This window comes from Cydia pomonella, chromosome 1 (assembly GCF_033807575.1).
Source record: "Cydia pomonella isolate Wapato2018A chromosome 1, ilCydPomo1, whole genome shotgun sequence".
NCBI classification, from domain to species: domain Eukaryota; kingdom Metazoa; phylum Arthropoda; class Insecta; order Lepidoptera; family Tortricidae; genus Cydia; species Cydia pomonella.
Window position 1 is genome coordinate 8938188 of NC_084703.1, and position 21858 is coordinate 8960045.

Genomic DNA, 21858 nt, shown 5'->3' on the forward strand with positions numbered 1-21858 from the left:
ATCTGACGAATGTGCTGTCATTACCATTGGCGCACTTTACGTGTGCTACAAGTCATGCTACTAACGTAACAACCAAGCAGAGGCGTATTTGAAACGCACTCGCGGCACATTCGTAAAATTTGGACGCACTTAAAATTAAGTTACTTATTGTATCCGTTTATCGTTAAATATGACATATTTTTTTAGAAATATTATATGCTTATATGCGCCTGGCGAGTGTGGCCCTGCGGATGTCTCTTCTTATTTCATGACTTATGCGAACTGTTAGCGAGTTTCAAGTTTACAGCTTATGATGTTTCTGCGAGTTAAGTGTTGTTGGAGCATTCTGCCAGAGTGTCACGAGCGCTATTCTTAATAATTCTAAACATGCTAGAAAGCTGATATTTGCTTTTATGAAATTGCATTACTTCAAATTTTAACGGTATAAATCGGCTTCCTAACATTTTCCGAATGAAGAATAGCTTTCGTAAGCGACACTGGTGGAACGCCTGTTTTAGATCCCCACTGCGGTGACATGTTTGAGAACGGGAACTACCGTCGCCGACGCAGGATGAAGCGGCCGTCGAGGGCCCCTCCGTACTCCAAGTCGATATTCGGAGACGCGTACCATGTAGCCCATGTGGCTCAGCACGTGCCTCCCCACATGCAACCTCTTCAGTTGGGCGGGCGAAACTACTTTGGAGCTACGTCTCCATATCCGCCGTCTTACCCGAGATATGACACGTAAGTTTCACTAAACGAGGAATGACGTAGTAAATATATGTATATCTATTATAAATATTAGAAAACGATCTCGACCTATATCCTAAACTATGAACCTGCATATAGCTATTACTAAGGTATTCGTACCGGACCCCTAAAAAATATACATGAATACTTAAGACTATTAACTTGACAGATAGCAACTGGGTAACATAAGTATTTCCATTTGCTGGGACATGAAAGAAACTAACTAACCAAGAAAAACTCTCAAGTATCCTCACAACAACGTGTGGCGACCTCTAATGACGACCGGTTTGGCCTAGTGGGTAGTGACCCTGCCTACGAAGCTGATGGTCCCGGGTTCAAATCCTGGTAAGGGCATTTATTCGTGTGATGAGCATGGATATTTGTTCCTGAGTCATGGGTGTTTTCTATGTATTTAAGTATTTATAAATATTTATATATTATATATATCGTTGTCTAAGTACCCTCAACACAAGCCTTATTGAGCTTACTGTGGGACTTAGTCAATTTGTGTAATAATGTCGTATAATATTTAATTAATTTAATTAATTTAAATATTGAAACCAACAACGGGCGGGAAACTGCTTTTCCGATGCCTATTACGCGTGTTGGGACAAAATTTGCACAGACACTTCCTAATCATTAAGTTGGGTCTTATGTAATATATTATGTATGTCAATATAATTACATAAAATATAACGCATCATTGTTTTAAGTAATTATTATAAATATTTACGTTTCTTATTCTCATGTTTACAAAACAAAATGCGATTACTTAATCAATTAATTATAATAATAAAATTGATGTGTGTGTGATTTTAGTTCCCGTTTCCGTATTGGTTCACCCATTCTCGATATGTTAGTAAACATTCATGTGACATTAGATAACACACAGGTGGACTTGCAGTGCTTATACGATACAACACTCCATTTTCATTTATAATTAGTGATTCTCATTGTTAATCTGCTAGTATTTTGTGTTAAGTTTAGAAATTAAAGCAAAACACTTCAACTAAAAGCGCAATAAAGCTAATCTAAAATCAGCAATGCAGAATAGGAACTGAATATTTGTTGTAAAATACAAATTCAAATTATAGAGTCCAATTACGGTGAGTACTAGGCTGTATACTCTTTGGTATACTAAGTACGTCAAATATGTGGTTGCTATGGGATATATACCTATCAAATACCTATGCATTGTCTCTGCCAAGTCGATGCAAACTGCGTGGTCAGAGTCAGCTAACCGCCGCATATAATGCCTGTACAACGTCTTGAAAAACACTTCATATACAGTTAGCATTTCAGCAAATCTATTGCTAATAGTCCTCAGCACGTACATACATACGATGACGATATTGAACGTGAAGTGAAAACCGGACTAGCACAGGATGGATGAAATGGCGATAGCTCACGGGAACCATTCGTGACGCACGGAGGCATTAAGAAACCTAAAATATGGATGATGAATTTATAAAAGCTTTGAAAAGAGTTTTCGGCCCTAAAGATGACGGATATGAGAATGTTGAGACAGATATGTAGCGGGACGAAAATGTATAAAGGGAGCCAGAAAAGTGCAAAAAAAGGAAGGGCACATCGCCAAGCATAGTACGGCCATGTGATGAGGAGGGATGAAACTCATATAGGGAAGTAAAATAGAAAGGTTGATGGACTGAGTATGATGAGCAAGTGAATTAAGTGACAGAGAGATATCGAAGAAAAAGATATGGTGCGACGACCCCAAGTCAATAGGATAAAGGCAAGCGAATTATAATGATAACTGAAGCTTGAAGTTAAAGTAATGATACGAATAAATAATACACATTAATATTCATATCAAATATCGCCCAACGTATCGGTCTTCCGCTTCTAGTTCAATCTTAAATCGGAATATCGCGCAATTTTAATGAAAATTTATTATAAATTTATTAACAGATTTAGGTTGCATTGCCAAGCCGTGTATGATTCGAATATAAGGGGATTTTAATATATACGCTCTGTTAGTTCAATTTCGAAAAAACTTGTCTTGTTGCATTTACGGCTTTCCACACTTCGCGTATTGAGTAAGTGAGAAATGCGCCGGCTCCACCACAGTCGTTCACTGAGGGATTCAAATGAATGGATGTTCATGTTTCAGGGCGTGGTTGTCTCCCTCCAGCGCTGGACTGAGCTACGGCGGCGCGTGCGGCGGCGTGGGCCGCAGCCCGCCCGGCTGCTCGCCGCACACTGCACTGCCGCACCAGTCCTCGCCGGTGCCGCTCAACCCGTTCGCATCGCACCAGCTTCAGGGTCAGGTACGTGGATGAAAGCGTCTAAACTTTCGTTCTCTGAGGACTGCTCGCCTCACACCGCACTTCCGTGTCATTCCTCGCCGGTGGCGCTCAACCCTATCGCATCGCACCAACTTCAGGGTCAAGTGTGACTGTTCAGGCTCCGTCAGCTGCTTGCTGTCACATGTTCATTCATTAGGTTCACTCTTAAGTAGTCACGATTTCAGGTAGGTATTAACAAGCTCTAAAATTAAGTCCTAGTGCATTCGAGTACTGAACATTCTTTGTGTGACGAATGTGGGGATTTAGGAATTCGTGCTTAGGTAGAACAACGTATTGAGACTACGAGATCCTGAACAATCAACTCACCTGTTCTAGTCAAGCATTTGGCACAAAGTTCTGCCTATCTCATAGGTAATCGTTCTCGTAGCCTCGTTAATCCAATTTTTTCTTGGACTTGAATGATATGAAATAATATTGAAATAACTTATGGCTTTTAAAATTAAGTACCCTAAGGGCCTATTTCACAATATTCAAGTAGGTAAGGTAGTGGATAGCTAATTAACTAATAAATTAACTGCCAGATAAAGTTTTATACAGAGGAAGTTTCCTACAAAACTTAGCACTTTATCTACCAGTTAAGCTTATTTGAAGATTGTGAAATGCCAACGACGTCTTTATTCGTCAGATAAGTGGCAAGTAGCTTATTCAGGACTTAACTTGGATATTGTGAAACAGGCCCTAAATATTATTAAAAAAGAGAAAATATTTTTCCACTTCTAAAGATTTTCCATTCTCCATGATTTTGTAGTACTTATGATTGTATTGTATTAACACAATAAAAACTAGGTTTGCTGAAGCTGCTGAAGCGATCGACATCAAAATCAAAGTGATTTGTTAAGATTTAGTTAGTGAAAACCGTTTTTCCCGAAATGGAATTTCATAGAAAAAGTAACTGTTATTTCGTTAGGACCGCAAAGCTATTCTTCCCTCTTAAAGTTTAATTTATGTTTTTTAAGATCTCAATCAAAGAATCTTAGCAAATACGAACACAGTATTAAAAATATCTTGGAAAATCAATGACTTCTCAAAATGATGGCCGTTGAGTTGAATAAAAATTTTGAATGACAATACTTAAAGATACTTACAATAATTATTAGCTGTGTCTTAAGCTTCTATAATAATAAGATATAAATAGTGTCATTCACGAAGACACGTGCTTTGACTCGTATTGTCATGTTATTAAAGATTAGATTTGACAAGTCTGCGCGTCATCGTGGATGACACGAACTATAACTTGTGCATGCAATGTTATGGTAAGTTTCCGGACTTCTTTGTAATAGCCTAGTCTTATTTTCCACCCAAACTGAAACCATACACCAGTACTCTTTCTCTATTGTCTGCAATAGCTTCCAAAAATAAATAAATAAAATAAATGCCTACTGAAACACAGGACGCGTAAATGGGTTCCAGCAGGTGTTTTACATGACATCAAATCTCTTCTAATGCCCTCTGCCTGTTGAATCTGTAACCCCGCACACCTTATATATGACTGGACTCAAAAGACCCGAGAATTTCCGATCATTAATTTTATCATAGGTACATTACAGCCGATTCTGACATCAATAACAAGAGCTGATTGAATAGTTACTAGTCTACTAAAACTGACCCCTGAGATTTATAAAGACATCATAAGTAGTCTGGCAAACCAGTTTGTAAGCGTCTGGGCTAACGAAAAGTTCATAACGTGATAGTCTTTAATAATCGTAAATTTCAGGCTCCAGTTACAGAAGGCGTGTTAAAAGACCAATTTGATTTCTGTAATTAAATTCAGATTGGAATTTTACTAGCGTATCACGATGCTGTAAAGTTTCATGCTTGCAAATAGGTACTTGAACGACGATTTTGCTGAGCATAAGCATTTTCACGTCGTAAAATTGTTTAAAATGTTTACAATTGCCTTGTTCAGATTTAAAACTCAATCTTTGTAGCGATTAAAATATATGTCTCAGTTGGATTTATTCGACACGGTAATTAATGAATATTCGCCACGAATAAACATCATTAAATAAACGATTTGGACCAGTAGGTATATAAGCGCAGGCAGGGACAAGAAAAGGCTTATAATTACTCCGAAGAAAGTATTTTATTCATGCAGGTTTTGTATTTATTTAACTATATGCCGGGTTTGTATGTAAATTATATGACTGTCTTAAGAAGCCGCAAATAAATTACAAAGATACTTATCTAGTGATATTAATATTTGATAAACTGATGTGGGTACAAATATGAATAATTTTTTGTCATTTAATTTAATTGACATTGATTTTGTTACACGTAGGTACATTTATTATCAAGACAGGCTTCGACATTTGTTAACATTTATAACGGTTTTAAGATTTCTAAAGGAGGAGGTTCTCACTTCGGTTATATGTATTTGTAATGTTTGCTATTTCAGAACTCCGTCATTTCTCGACCGAATAAAATTCCTTTATGAATTAAGAGAACACCTCTACTCTTTTATTTAATTAACATCCGCATTTTTTTACACCAAAAAACCAAGCATTTGAATTTAAATAGTGCTTGTTTGGTGAAATGGAATTGCTCATGAATACCAGAATGGAATCCCTCTATGACAAAAGATTTTTTTTTTAAGTCTTGAGGCTAATTGTACCTAATGAAATTTACTATGGTTGAAAATAATGTAAATGGCACGTCAAACTGTTTCGAAGTCGTTTTTTTTTTCTATAAAAGATTATATCCGTAACTCGTACTGTTTTTTATTTAATATACTTATATTTTTGTTTCAGATTCAGAGTCCCCTGCAACCGATGCAGTCAATGCCAATGAACTATAATACTATAGGCGGTGTCACTTCCTTGGGTAAGTTTTTAATCTATCAAACTGGATATTTTTGAATGTTATTAATTTATTACTCAAAAACAAGTTAAGCACAAAAATAAACGACAAAACATGTAAGTAGGTCCACGTTAGTTCATAATGAGGTTCTAGGTTGGGTATAGAGCCGTCCCGTCGTCGAAACCAAGAAAATGTATTATCGATCTGAATCAGTGCCGTGTGTTTGTGGCAAATAGTACGAGGCCCAATGCAGAAGAGTTCGGCTACTATTTAAAATTGAAAGTAAATTTTTTTCAAAGTCAAATCTAGTAAGTAATTTTAGTAGCATAGGAGCAAGAATTAAAAAAAAAGTGTTGTACGAGTATATAATATAGAGGCCATTAAATAAATTATTATCGTAATTTGTAAATCAGAAGTGGGTACGCAGTATTATTTATTTCCTTATTTAGGGAATTAATAACAGAGGTATTACCCATTTACCTACATACATCTAGATCCATCCAACTCTTCAACTTCCATTACAGATCTTCTCATAACTTCACTCATCGACCTTAAAGACTGTATTTATATGAATATTGATTGGATAAATCCCTGCAAAATTTCATGAATCAGACGACCGGTCTGGCCTAGTGGGCAGTGGGCAGTGACCCTACCTATGAAGCCGATGGTCCTGGGTTCGGTCCCGGTAAGGGCATTTATTTTGTGTGATGAGCACTGATACTTGTTTCTGACTCATGGATGTTTTTTTATGTATTTAAGGTGGTTCGACTAGGTTACCCAAAGCTTAAACCTCACTAGATGGCGCCACAATTGCAAATTTTGAGTTTTAATTTTTTTGTGGAGTAGTCTTGGTATTTCTAAACTGTAAATTATGTTTAGCGCACTCTTTAAATAAATATTGAACTATTACAACAAACATTGAACACTTCATTGTACAAAAACTACCCCTTAATGTCGACAGAATGTTTCTTGACTCTATTTCTAAGTATCACTCACACATTCAAACAGTCTTACTGGGATCCTTGTAGTAGACAATTTGGCACAGCGTGAGTAGGCTTCAATAGCGTTGCGGTATGTACGTGGAAATACATGCAAGAGGATGTGGGTTCGAGACTCATAAATTTTTTTTTTGTTATCAGTATTATCAAGTACCTATTATTAATAAATTATTTTATGAGAAATATGAGCGTTTTCCATAAAAATATTAAAAATCTGATTCTCACACATCATGATATTTTTGGGTTCTTCCAACTCAGAATCACTAGCATAATCAATCCTCGTGCTAAAAAAACCCCGAAAATTTGTATAGTTTTAGTTTTACATTGAAATTTCTTTCACACTAAAATGTGACGTAATGGTATGGATATTTTAGGATATCTTTTTTTACTGCTAGGGTGGAGAAGATTCTAAGTAGAATTAACCTAAGAAAGTCCAAATTTGTAAGTCAGATTTTCCGGTATTTTTTTCAAAAAAAAACGCTGTTTTGTTCTAAAATTAAAGCAATCCCTTACTGCCCAGCCTTTAAAAAAGTAGGTACTATTTTACAGTACAATTAAAACATTTTTTTTACGATACATTTAATTAAATTACAGTGAGTTACAAAATTGCATGGCCTTCTATTTATAACCATTATAAAAAGAAATGAGATATTTACCATGTTTGTTTATATTATTGATTTCCCGATATTTTGACACAACTAGAAGTTTCACACAATGCCTAGAGATAGAAATTTATTTATTTATTTTATTTATTGTCAATTTCATTCAACGGATCACATCATATCCAATTTATGTGTTTATGTATTGCATTGTTTTCTACCTAGTTGGTTATTAAATTCTGTTACTGCAATAATCTTTATCTACATAAAATATACCAACGAAAGTTTAATAAAGTTTATATTAAAATGAAGTACACAAAATCCTCCTCTGGCTTTGACACAGGCCCTCAAACGACGAGGCCAGTCATCAATAGCGGCACGCACGATTGTCATGTCTAATTCCGTCACTGTCTTAACTATGGCTCGCTTGAGGGAGTTAAGATTTGTGTGGGGTTTAGCACAGGCTTTCTCCTCAATAACCTGCTATATGGCATAATCCAGGGGGTTAAGGTCCGGACTGGAGGACGGCCAGTCTTCGTGGGCAATAAAGTCAATTTTGTTCCTTCGAAACCAGGCTTGAGTTGTTTTTGCCTTATGTGCAGGAGCTGAGTCCTGTTCAAAGATCCATGGCTGGTTTTGAAATAGGGTGTGGCTTAAGGGCTTCACTATTGGTTCGAGAACGGTTTCCAGTTTCCGGTTTTCACACCTTTTTCACAGAAATGAATCTGTGTTAGCCCTGAGTATGACACACCCAAAATCATGTTTGGCGGGTGCCCACATTTGTGCAACGCAATAGGGTTGTTTCCATCTACAAATCTTAGGGCATAATTGTATCCCAAAAAATTCTTTTGGATTATAAAAACATGTTAAACTACTTTTAGGGGACCTGTAATGACCATATTTTTGTAAATATTGAATTTAAAATATCTTTTGGCACACGTCACGTGACCAAACTCGAAACGTCATTGAAGATTCTGATGACGTCACAACTCTCGGATTGACACTGTTGACAGTTAGGCGATTAACAACAAATGACAAATATCAGTTGACAGTTTGTATCTTCTACGTGTGTATGTTGTCAAACCATAAACTGTGACGTCACACAATTTTCAAAGAGCGTTTTGGGCGCGAAAGCATCTGTCAAAATATATTTTGTTAATTTAACATATTTAAAGCCGTTTTTAGTATAAAAGCTGAATTTTAAGGCAACTTTTAGTTAATATACAAAGTAATACAAGCGTTTCAAAAAATTGGAATACGATTCTCTTTTAGGCCCCAATTCATTATAGATACGACGAGATAAGGTATATAATTATAGCTCACATATCCACCACATTGTAATTTTTTATTTTTTCGGTAGCATTTGTTTTAACGGAAATAAAGAGGTTGCAAATCGAGTAACAGAACTTCAGAACAGATATCATTTGATATTTACCAGTCGCTTTTCGGTGAAGGAAAACATCGTGAGGAAACTGGACTAATCCCAACAAGGCTTAGTTTTACCCTCTGGGTTGGAAGGTCAGATGGCAGTGGCTTTCGTAAAAACTAGTGCCTACGCCAAATCTTGGGATTAGTTGTCAAAGCGGACCCCAAGCTCCATTGAGCCGTGGCAATATGCTGGGACAACGCTAGGAAGAAAGAAAGAAATCGAGTAACAGAACTTAGTAACCAACTAGGTATAATAGTTATGATGTAAATGTCCATATCATGTTGGAGTCGTATATGTATTAGCCAACTAATTATTCAAGATCAATACACTTAGCTCCCTTAGGTATTCGCCTAAATACAATCTCGGGCAAAATTGAGTTTTATAAAAGTGAACTAGTTTCTAGTTCCAATTACAGTTACACTTTTCCTGGTTTTTCGCAGACCAGAATATCGATGATTTTTGTAACTTGATTTAGACGTTGCTATCATTTTCAATCCAAAAACACATAAAATCACAATTCAGAACATGCGGCAGCGTTGTTTTCTATCAAGTACCTCAAGCACCAGGGCGGCTACCTGGAAAATCGAAATTCGTCAATTTCGGGCATTTTTCTCTGTCACTCTAATTACGTCTTAGTGAGAGTAAAAGAGAAAGATCCCCGCAATTTGCGAATTTAGGTTTTCGCGGTAGGCCCCCAGGTCCTGCCAAGTTTCAGCAGTGTTGCCAGGTGAGCGGAAGAGAATTATCGTACTTGAGTGTCAATATTATTGTACCGTTGAAAAAAATATCGTACGCCAATCAAAAAGGCAGCCCCTAAAAATGTCTAGCAAAATAATCTTAAATTTCCAATTAATAATAAAAAAAATAAACTTTAAACTTACACCAAGGAGCCGAACACCCAAAAGATACTAATTTTAGCCTATTTCTGAGAGAAAGTGTCATATTTTGCTTCAAATTATTAGACTTTTAAGGTGGCATCATCCAAGGGCTGAAATTATAGTACTTTAGTGTACGATAATGCTCTTTGGAACATTACGTCATACCGGGGCCCAAATTATCGTACATGTACAACAATTATCGTACGCCTGGTCACACTGAGTGTCAGTGTCGACAGAGTCAGCTATAAACGCGTCAAACATCGCAACGTCGCGCCGATGGCCGTCCGAGGCATGAAGTGGCAACGCCGCAATGTATTTGTACACGACATTTGTCACACACACATGAGTAAAATTTATAAAAATATAACGTTGATTATTGCATGATTTCTGTATGAAACAAAGTTTTTCTATTAATTTAGCGCAAATGAATATTCGAAAGTAGATAGATGCGCAACTATTTATGTAATAATATTGTGTAATTAATAAATAAATAGCGATTGTTTTTTGTATGAAAATCGAACCACCTTAAGTATTTTTATATTATATATATCGTTGTATCGAGTACCCACAACACAAGCCTTCTTGAGCTTACCGTGGCACTTAGCCCATTTGTGTAAGAATGTCCCTATAATATTTACTTTAATATTATTTATTTATGAATGTTGGATAAATATTACTCAAAATAACGTCTAACATATTAGAAACATACAAACGGCCCTAGATACGATATGGATCTGATATGTTAGTGTCATAAGTGACGTTTTTGTTTGAAGCCCTACGTCACTTTTGACACTGACATATCCGATCCATATCATATCTGGACCTAATATTTGACGTATCGTTCGAATCGGGCCGAAACTTGATATACCTACCTAAACCTTAGAGGTTGAGGTCAACTTAAGCAGAGACATCTACACATATACTTACTTGCATTTTGTCCCCCTAAATCCTGAATAGCGTTAGGAGCCACTGAGCTGTGGGTCATGCAAGCCATGGTAACAAATTGTTTGTATGACTGCAGACGGATCTCCAAGTCCCGGACCAGGCTATGCGCACTCCTCAGGCGGATTCTCACCGGGCCGACACCATGACGTTGTCACGTCGTCTGACACCGCCGTCACCAGATTCCCCTTTTGGACAGAAGGTATAACTGCAACTATAGTGGGTATAGTTCAGGACTTTATCTCCTCATGTGGGTTCTCACCGAGCCCACACAACGACGTTCTGTCACTGTGTGTAATTCAAAAGTGTCTCGTATATAGCTGGCAACATGTTCCTTTTATTCAATTTATTTGACAGAAGTTTAAAAATAGCTGCTTACTAGAGTCGGACTACGCTAAGTTTCCATGCCAAGTGCTACCTACGTCAAATATGTATGCATTCTTACTGTCAACTTCATGCAAAGTTGGCGTGGTCAGAGTCTTGGTGCATTTCATACGTGTCAGCAAAATTGATTGGAATAGAGAGGTAAATTGTAAGAAAAAAACGTGCTCCTTAGTTTGACATCCGAAACAGATGGCGCTGTACGGCGCCTGTCAGATTGGAAGCACGAAATTGTCTTAGATTTTACACATCTTACTCAATCAATGCATGTTTGGTGTCAGTTTTCTAACACCTAATATATACGCCATCTATCAGTAAACTGCCGGACTTATTATCATTGGAAATTACGACGCTTTCTCGTTCCTGTCCCGTGTTCCAGATTTACGTTAGTACGGACATTTTTCAATAGATGACGCTATAGATGATGAAGTTTATGTAAAATTATACTGGCCACTAGAACACTGCGAATATGTTATCTTATCACTTCATGGTTATAATAATTAGATGTATTTCAACTATTGACAGATAGTAGTAATATTTAGACAGATAGTAGAGATTTGTGTAAGATTGTCTTTATACTTAATATTTATATATTTATTTAGGTAATATTTGACACACATAAATGGACACAATGAATTTATAGCAAGCAGCTACCTCTCCTTCGACACTTTTTCTCCTATTAATATCGGACGAGCTCGAGTAGGTAACATGTATAAAGTTCGAATTTTATTTTAAAGGAGAAAATGGAACAAGTTACGCTTGCGACAGGACTTGAACCCGCAACCTCCGCAATCCGTGCGTTTCTCTTAACCAATTGAGCAAAGAAGCCTACCAGTGTATAAAGTTCGACTTTATGGATGAGTTTTGTTCAAAATACATTTTATACCAGCTCTAATAGAATAACCTCACCTAAATATCTAACAATGAAAGTGAAAAGAAGGGTGTTCTGGTGTACGCTTTAGCACAAATTACCCATTTTATCCTCGACTATCCGCTCTGATATAATGCGTTGTATTGTGCTCTCGGTGTACATTCTTTTATCAGAAGAAAGTTCAGCTTACTATTTTCCCATTAAAGTGCTATTATGGGTGACTTACCTACTTAATAAAATAGGCACTCGAGAGAGAAAAATATGTAATACCTTGTAACACATTTTTTGCTGTTATACATAAACATTGTAATACGGTTGCAAATCCCTAACATGAAATGTACAGTCAGCATCAATAGTAACGGATGAAAAAACGCGCCAAAAGTAACTGATATTCCGGATAATTTTTCCAAATATAGATAAATCTCTAAAATTCACGTTATTAAGTATATCTTTTACAGTCTTCATTGTTCTACATATAGAACCATCACTTTTTGTTAAGCTGTTACAGAATGGTAGATACTTTTGAAGCGTTGTTTAGTCCTAACGGACTTTGATGCTGACTGTACCTATTTCAGATTAGGAGATTCATTTAAATGCGAAGCGACTCTTTGACCCTGTATTGAGAGACCTTCGATTTTAGAATAACGTGGACGCATGCCCCGGGCATTTAAAAATAATTATACCCGACAATCCCTAATCGTTTGTACCGTGGATTGGGGTTACTTTGATTCCTGGGTTTACTTTGATAAAAACTTTACCTCAGGTTCAAACTCAGATATTACGCTCTCTGAATGCATCCTTTGGATATTTTTTTTACGGTTGGCAAGATTGAACGTCACTGCCAGTTTGTGATTTATGTTCGAGGGATAAACCACGTCGATCGATAAGAAAAAAATTAAAATATGTAAGTATTAGTTTTGTGTACTTTTAATAGCCTGTATAACTTCTAATGTACTACGAGTATGTTCTATATAGTTAATACATTCTTTTGATGTAAATCATTGAATCAGGCATGTATCGGCCTATAACATCGATGCTTGTTGTAAATCATAATCATGGCGGTCATTTGTATTTTTTCGGATTTTGTGGCATGGGGTGTCATTGATCGCTTATAAGGGTTTACTTTGATCACTGATCAATAACACCCCGCGAAATATAGTTTTTTTTAAGATTATATAGTTAATTAATGGTTTATTAACTGATTTTTGTTTTATTGTTTTAGAATAATGACTTGTTCATTAAAAAAAAAGCGATTAGTTTCCCGAGCATATCGGAACTACTATGAAAAAGTTTTAAACCTGTGACAGAAGAGGTTGAAGCCAGGTTGTCGATACGCCAAGCATCCGAACATCATGGTGTTGTCGATTACATATTGTTGGTAAAGTTTGATAACTTTTTACTGTTCAATAATTATGCTTCTAAACATAAATAACTAAAATATGACACTGTTTTGAAATAAAGTAGATTTTTCTTAAACTATCCTTGTTTTTCTTTGTCAAAGTCGGATTTTTTTGTAATGTTTTGAAGTTTTACTCTCTATAGGGGTTACTATCGAATTCCGTCGAAAAAAGGGGGTATTAAAGTAACCCCAAGTTCAGTTTAAAGTTGATCACCACTTTTTTATTTTATTTCAAGCGATACATAAAACATAAAAATTATACTATTAGTGAAATCGACTGAGGAGCAAAAATCGATATTGTCATTTTTAATATTTTTTTGTTGATTCCATATTCTGGGAGATAATTACATATTAATTTTTAAATTGATCAAAGTAACCCCAATCCACGGTATTCGCTTTTCACAAAGCGATTTACATGAGCGTATAAATCAATTAGTGCAGTTCAACTATATTTCCTTGCACAGTGCCTCGGAAAATTGCACTTCGACGTTCAAGGTCAGTCTGATGCTCAAGTTCAACAAGTTGTTTTCTTGGAAAATTTTACTCAGTCGATCGGAATAACGAGGATAATATTTTCTCGGAATAGTTAAAGTGAAAATTATAAGGGAATGTTATAGGTCAATCCGTGTACTTATATCTGCAACTAATTATAACTGCCACAGTGCCACACAGAAGTTGGAATATTTATGTATTTATTTTTCGAAAACCCATAATATACCTACGTCTTATAGCGGGGTATTTTATCATGTTGTATTGAGTTCACGATATTTCGACGCTGCACGCTGTTGCAAATGCTGTCACGGAGTACGTATCAGAACAGACATAAATTTCCCGTTTTAAGTTGTAGCTACAACATACCTAATTAAAACTAATTTAAATTAATATTGTCAGCTACCACGATACCGCGTTTAATAAATTTAGCATACATCCCAACTATTGAAACGGTTTACAGCTTACTTTTATTACATTGTGCTACTATAAAATGAAGAGTTACACAGTCGCCGTCATATAATCGATTTCATACATTTTAAATCAACTTCCGAAAATAACATACAATTTGGCATGAACATTCAAGTAATATATATCTAAATATGTATGTCTGGTTGGCTGCTAGAAATTTTCAAAGATATTGGAGCGAGTAGAAGTTACTTGTGTAAAACTCTATTTTCATTCTATGTATTACATTTTTTTACAACAAAAAATACACTAGGCATAGATATATTTTACTTTAATGTTCATACCAAGCTTGAAGCAAGAATATCGTTTTAAAATAAGAGCGAAACTTCAATTGTATTGAGGGTTTCATTGGCGACGAGTTCATATGACTCTTAATCTTTTACAAGGCATAAAGTTTTCAGGAATTCCAGTAATACAACTGTACTTTGCTGCTTCTGTTCGTACCTTTTGTAGATTTCTGAACATCTTACATGTCATGTGATTGAAAAATGTACTAGCCGCGCGGAAGCTTGGGCCATTCCACGGACCACTCTGAACCTCACTAACTCTATTCCAAAATCGGGCTCTTAGTTCCGAAAACTAAAACCCTTCTGCTATTTCCCTTGCCTCGTTTAGATTAAATGTGTGCAGGGGGCCGATTTATGAATTTCGATCGCTCGATTTCATGTTCTCCCTTTAATAATATTTCCACTACTAGGCATTTAAATTCTACTAATAGAATTGAAAACGAGTGGTAAATTCCACTGGATTCCCAATTTATATCTCTCCTACTTCAAAACTATCATTTCGCCGTTTTCTACAGATTTTCGACTTGACGAAATCGAGGGCTCGAAATTCGAAAATCGCCCCCCAGGCTTACGAAATTGACCGTTTTTAGGAGGATCCCCGAGCCCTAACCCAGGCTACGTGCCGTCGAGCAACTACTCGCCCACACGACGACACGAGGCCGTCACGTCTTCCGACGCGGCCTCCCGCTTTTCATTCTGGCCTGAAGGTAATCTTTACGTAGTACCAGACCCTTAACCAAATGGTTTGTTATTAAGAAGAAAGTGTACTACCGTTTCATAAGAACGTAGTTCCTATTTTTTATTATTAACATCATTAACCATACCATAAACTGTTGGAATTTGGAAATTGGTTGGTTTTATAAAACTATCAATTTCCGTAATATTTAAAACGATTTCCAGCTTTCCTTACTCAATAGGTTTTTGTTCTCTTAACACATTTGTATGAAACACCCTGTGTACGAGTTATTGAAATAGTTAGTAGTAACTGTTTAATAGTAGTAATTAAGTAAGTAAATATTCTTTATTGTGCACCATACATTTAAAAATAGACAGGAAATGAAAAAATACGTAAAAGTTAGGTAACAACAGGCGGTCTTATCGCTAAGAAGCGATCTCTTCCAGACAACCTTTGGGTAGCAGGAAACTATGAACTTACAACATTGAACGGGTAGTGCCGATATACATATAATTTAATCAGTAGATAGGGTACTTAAGAAATAAAAAGGCGTATGTGGTCCAAATAATTTAGTATCTAAGTACTTGTATTTGAACATTTTTCTGCCTTTATTTGTAATTGAAAACTTGTTTTGTGACTTTCAGCCATCGGTGTCAAAGAGGAGGCCTCAACGACTCTCATTACCAACGCCGCGCCCTACTCCAAATGTTTCATGTGAGATCAGAGCGAAGCGAGAAACTCACAACACTTCTATCCTGGCCCTTTTATGTAATGTAATCGTTAATTAGGTACAATAATCTGCGACCTGCTTTACGAAAGCTTCAAACTTGTAAATCAAGCAGAGAACATTTCTAAAAAAAGAGTTTATAAGAGACTACCATCACCTAATATTGCAATCTTTCGAAATGCGGACCCTGATGGTTAATTTACATATTTACGAGTAAATTACTTATAGTTACCCACAATCTCGTGTGAGTTTATAAGTATATACTTTTTACACTTTTATTTTTGGTCTGAATAGGAAATTGAGTGTATTTGACGTCTAATGCAAAGAAACAAAAACATAACATAAGTATTTCTATATTTCGAAGTAACTTTCACACTATCAAATCAATTCGTGGTTCGTTATCGGGATTACCCAAACATTCGAGTTGCATCGCTTTCCTTAATGGCGAAGTAAACTAAACCACATTACGCAAACACAAACCACGAAATGAATTGTTCAGTTTAAAGATGGTATGAAGTTTACCTAATTTTTTTAGTGATATGATTTGATTACTAGCAAATAACAAAGGGCATATAACAGGATAGAAAAATCAAATCTTATCTGTAATATAATGTGAAGTTAACTGTCAAAACGTTAAGGTAATATAATGTGTATATACAATTCTAACGTTAAACGTGCATTTAAATGTGTAAGTAGGGAAAACAGATTTGGGTTAATTCTCGACTTTATTAAATGTGTTTAATGTATTATTTGTATGTCGTAATGTTCGTTGTTTATTCTTATAATAATTGCATATTATAATTAAAAAAAAATTAGATTGTTAACATGTGAACCACGCCGTAAACTAACAACTTTTTTACTCTACGGACATATTCGTGTATCCCACCTTTGCAGTATGTAGATATTCGTATTTGACTGTGAAAAAATATTGATTATACTTAATTGATTCTTTAAGTAGGGAGACAAAAGATAGGCAGGCTCAACCAGCTACAACTTCATGGGTCGGACAAATTTCCAATATGTCAAATTAACAGGATCCTTGGTTTGTACATGGGGTTAAAAAACACACCAAGAAAAACAAAAAATAAACACATTTTTAGCCAATATTCGGCAAAATGATAAAAATAGCCACACGTTGCTATGCTAGTCCTACTGACTTTGACATTAAAAAATAAGAATTCTGTGTTATATAGGATTATTAATCAAAAATTTGTATGCTATTTTCTTAATAATTATTTAGAACTGATAAAACATAATATTTATTATATCTAATATAAAGCTTCCGGTGCGTTACGAACCTAAAAATATATAGAAGAAAATATGACGAAGAATAATTATGACCGTGATTTTATTATTGTTTAGATTCAAAGTGCTAACGATTCGGAATTCGATAAACTCAAAAATAGTAAGCTCTGAGATAAAATTACTATTGTACACAAATATTGGAATTGGGCTTAAAATGCACTGCGATAAATTTTTTGCGGTTTCAGAACCGCATAAAGTGACCTACGGCATGTAGCATAAGCGCACGCATTTGCAAGACTGAAACCGCCAGAAATGAGACTGAAACCACAAACAATTTATCGCAGTGCGTTCTAAGCTTTAGAAAATATTTTATACTTATTTTTAAGGAAACTGAAGGAATTCTTTGAATTTTTGCGTAAGATTTATTATACTTCTTTAGACAACCACATACGCGAGCGGGAGGTACCTAGTTATTTTTTTTTTATCATATGCAAGGTTTCAACACAACCTAATTAGACTAATCTCGTATCCAGAACTAATAAACTGACATTTGCGGGCGCATCTTTTATGGCTTCAATGAAATTACCATATTATGGTATAAATCTTACATTTTCTCTGAAAGAAAATTTCTTTAACGCTTTCACTGCCAACGTTTTCGTAGCGCTACACGCGTAGCCGATTCTAGCGTTTTCCCGCTTTGTAGAGGAAAGCGACTACGAACAGAGCGCCCGCCAAGCGGGTTCCCGGCACTCAATGTGTTAACTCACTTGACTCCAATGCTGCTGACTGCCTTCTTACTCATATTTTTATCCTAATGTACTTTATTGTAAGCCTATACGGTGTTCCACTGCTGGGCAAATGCCTCCCCCCTCGATTTCCTCTCTTCTCGGTTTTGAGTAATCTCCGGCCAGTCGTTGCGATCTGATATGCGTCCAGGTCGATGAAATCGAGCGATTTCGTGTTCTCCCGTTAATAATATCTCCACTACTAGGCATTTAAATTCCACTAATAGAATTGAAAACGAGTGGTAAATTCCACTGGATTTCTATCGCTCCTACTTCAAAAATATCATTTCGCCGTTCCCTACAGATTTACGAGTGACGAAATCGAGCGCTCGAAATTCAAAAATCGCCCCCCGTCTCTTAACACACTCATTTCAAATCCAAAGTCCATGTATGTAACTTAATTCTAGTGATCATTTCATGCTTAGGGGTACATTGGACAACATCACCTAGACTGAACTTCAAAAACACCTACCTATTTTATTTAATTATTTCATACTGGGTGCTATTTATCTGTTTGTGGTTACCAACACTGCCCTTGCCCGTTTTGGAAATGCTAATGTCAAATAAATCTTATGGCGTATTTATTGTCACTGAACGTTCTTACTCTGAATGTAAGTGCATATATGTGACTTGTTTTTGATGTGATTTCATGTTAGTAAATTAAGACTGTACCATTTGGAAGAATCTAAGATGAATATTAAATGTTCTACGAAATAAAAAAGAAGGAAAATTGTTATGTACATTAGGGTTATTCATCTTGTTATGTGTTTGAGTTTAATATGTACTTACGAGTATATTATTATTTACTGTTACTCACTTACTCAAATTAAACATGTTTCTTTGTACATTGCAACTGCGAGCGGCGAGTTTGTAATAGAATTATTTAATCCAGTAGTCATTACCGCAAATAAAATTGATTGACTCTAAACAAAACAAACAAATCTAAAGCAATTTCCAAATTTTTTGTACAAAACACTTTAATGCAAATCTGTTTTTTTTAGTTCTGTTCCTCATAACTTTAACGATATAGGCAATGAGCATTCAAGAATAATTTTAAAAGCGACCGTCACTCACTCCGGAATGGATAATAATATGATCGTTTTTTAGACTTTTTGTGAGCGATAGTGCTTTGTAAGAGATACCTACTTATGAAGTACAAACAATTTGGAAATAGCATCCGTATCAATTGGTAATTTAGTGAAAGTTTGCTCTAACCATTGAGGTATAGTACTAGAGTCGCCATCTCTAACAAAATGTTTCCGCTCCTCAATTAAGTGCTGGTATTTCGGCGAGATGTAACGCATGAAACAAAAATTAAAAAAAGTAATGAGAATTTAAAATACATTTGTGCGTTATGAAAATGTATTTTCGTAACATCAAGAAACATAATAAAAGCAAATAAATAAAATAGTAAATTTATATTCTGGATTTCTAAGTATTTACCTAGTTACTCTTATTCTAATTGTATTGACAATCCGTATTGGAACGTTATTATCGGACGGACGGTCGGACGGAATCCGAATTGTTATTATTTTCTTTTTTATTTCATTTTGACAATCATGATATAAATTCTTATATTTTTGACATCACTGCAAATTTATTATATGTATAATAAATAACAATAAACTACGAAAACACTTTTGTTTTAAGCTCATTTAGTTTATTTTTAAACATCACTAAACGTCACCCGCGGTGGTATTGTATTGTAGTACGGGCGATTTTCCGCAACTCGACGACTGGCGCCTATTTTGCGTGACATGACACCCACCCGCGGTGGTATGTCATTTTCTTTGGAGCATAGATTACATTTCGCAGATGTAAAACGTAGGTACTAATAATTACCTACCTTATTGTTAGATCAAAATTGCTACGAGTACGAGAGTCAAAAATAAAAAAGTTTTATGACTATTTTTATAAATTTTAAAGTCGTCAGTGTCACATATGTAAAAAAAATACACTTGTAAGGAAATGAATACATTTATCTAGATTTTTTACAGTGGGTATGTAATCAGAAAATAAACACTTTCGCCTCCAGCTACGCTTATTCTTTAGCTTAGTGACAGACGTCAAACGCCGAAAATCGCGGACACAATTTGTTCTTGATAGCTTGTCTAGTACGTAGTACATACAAGGTGCCCGTGAGCATTGCGAGACATTTTAACTAAGCATTCCTGGTAATATTTAGAGACTAAAATGTCATATAAAGTTTTCTGGATTAGGCCTAGTTTCAGAGATAATTAAATGTTTTTCGAAATCATTCTTTCGCCATAAGTCGATACAAAACACATTTTTGACTGCGGTATGGCCACTTTGAGGTCTAGTCTGGACATACCTATTGATTGACATCGAAAAATTAAAAAAATGTATTCGAGAGGCTACCCCCAAATAAAATAAAAAACTTTTTTGTTAATTTTAGGTTATGTGTTTATCAATAAAAATTACGTTTTATGTACAGGAGTGTTCAAAACAAGTGTTTGTCGAATTTCACAAAAAGTCAGAACATTTTTTGCTTCTGTTGCCATCAGGAATGCACCGTTAAAATCTCTCGCAATGCTCACGGGCACCTTGTATAAGTCAGTGGCTCTAACAGTTAATTAAATTTTTCTCAATAACGTATGTGCTAGCTAAGTTAAATAATTAACTATGTTAAGAAGCTTACATTTTATAGAAAGTTTATTACACTTTGAAGTTCGACTAGTGAAATTAGTTTGCAACTTTTAGTTAGTTAACAAATTGTCGTTAAATGAATTATACTCCGATCTGTTTTCAGTTTGTTTCCAAATGTTTTAATTTAGTGGTCGTTTTGTTTCACTGTGGTGGCATGGCGGGCTATGTTATTTTGTTGATTTACTTTAGTTAAACTGATGTATCAAAATGATAAAACAGATGTGTAAAAATAAATAAGGGATATTAAAAATCTTCATTGCTGTTGTTTCATATTTATTTCATACTTTCTAGCTATGAAGAAGTAAATTGCCATTTATCTTTATAAATAATTCTCCACATATTTACTCTGGTTTCTTATATTTAGTTACAACAGTTTAATAGTAGCACTAAAAGATGTGGCGGTATTATCGCATCGTATATGTTCGGAAAGTTTTGCATCAAAGATGGGTTCATTCATTTAATTAAATATCAATAAAAAATATAGCGGGCCGGTTAAGAGTCAAAACGAGAGTGACGTATAATTTCAAGTCAAATGTCATACCTTTCGAAACAAAACTGGAAGTTTAGAGGAAAATGGATGATCTGCCTCTCCATACAAACTATTTTCGTCTCTGGATTTCGATATTAGGTATAACAATTATTTTTGCACAATTTGATATCATATAATATCAAACGAATGAGCATAGCTATACCTATATGCACATTTGTTTGACTGTTTTCGATTTTATATTTTTTATAAAAGAGTAATAATCGACAAAAATTGCAAACAAATATTCTTGCACCGACACCCTAAATAGATACTACCGATGATGCCCCATCGCTGAGTTAGTTAGTACGCCATCGATATCGGATATATTTAGGGGGGATATCAAGACAAAAGATATGCATTTACTTACCCCAGTGGCTTCTACACTCGATATTATGTTAGATAGATAAACATAACGAACATATTTGGTTATCTAAAGAAAAACACACCTTTCGTTAATTGAAATATCTCAAGGTAAATAAGTTTGAAAATAATAAAATGTTTTTTTTTTTAATTAGGTACCGTTCGTTAAAATAATATGAACATTTTGACACTAAGTTAATTAACTACTTTATTATATCTAAATTAATCTCCACTAATACACTTTTATGATATCGTTTTAATAAATCAGAGTTTTCG

The 21858-nt window shown here is 35.2% G+C and overlaps 1 protein-coding gene and 1 long non-coding RNA gene across 4 annotated transcripts in view; both read left to right on the top strand.

Moving 5' to 3' along the window:
• Positions 1 to 20949, top strand: part of LOC133530544 (forkhead box protein L2-like) — a 78365-nt gene extending 57416 nt beyond the window's left edge. For all 3 annotated transcript variants that reach the window (XM_061868680.1, XM_061868526.1, XM_061868607.1), the window contains exons 6-11: positions 498 to 723; positions 2861 to 3017; positions 5804 to 5876; positions 10778 to 10900; positions 15184 to 15300; positions 15914 to 20949. In XM_061868680.1, the coding sequence (XP_061724664.1) occupies positions 498 to 723; positions 2861 to 3017; positions 5804 to 5876; positions 10778 to 10900; positions 15184 to 15300; positions 15914 to 15987 (770 nt within the window). In that variant the 3' untranslated portion in view covers positions 15988 to 20949. The remainder of the gene's footprint in view (positions 1 to 497; positions 724 to 2860; positions 3018 to 5803; positions 5877 to 10777; positions 10901 to 15183; positions 15301 to 15913) is intronic.
• On the top strand, positions 11104 to 13429 carry LOC133530793 (uncharacterized). The gene is made up of 2 exons (XR_009801381.1): positions 11104 to 12854; positions 13173 to 13429. It is a non-coding gene; the product is annotated as an uncharacterized LOC133530793 (long non-coding RNA).
• Positions 20950 to 21858: the final 909 nt, after the last annotated feature.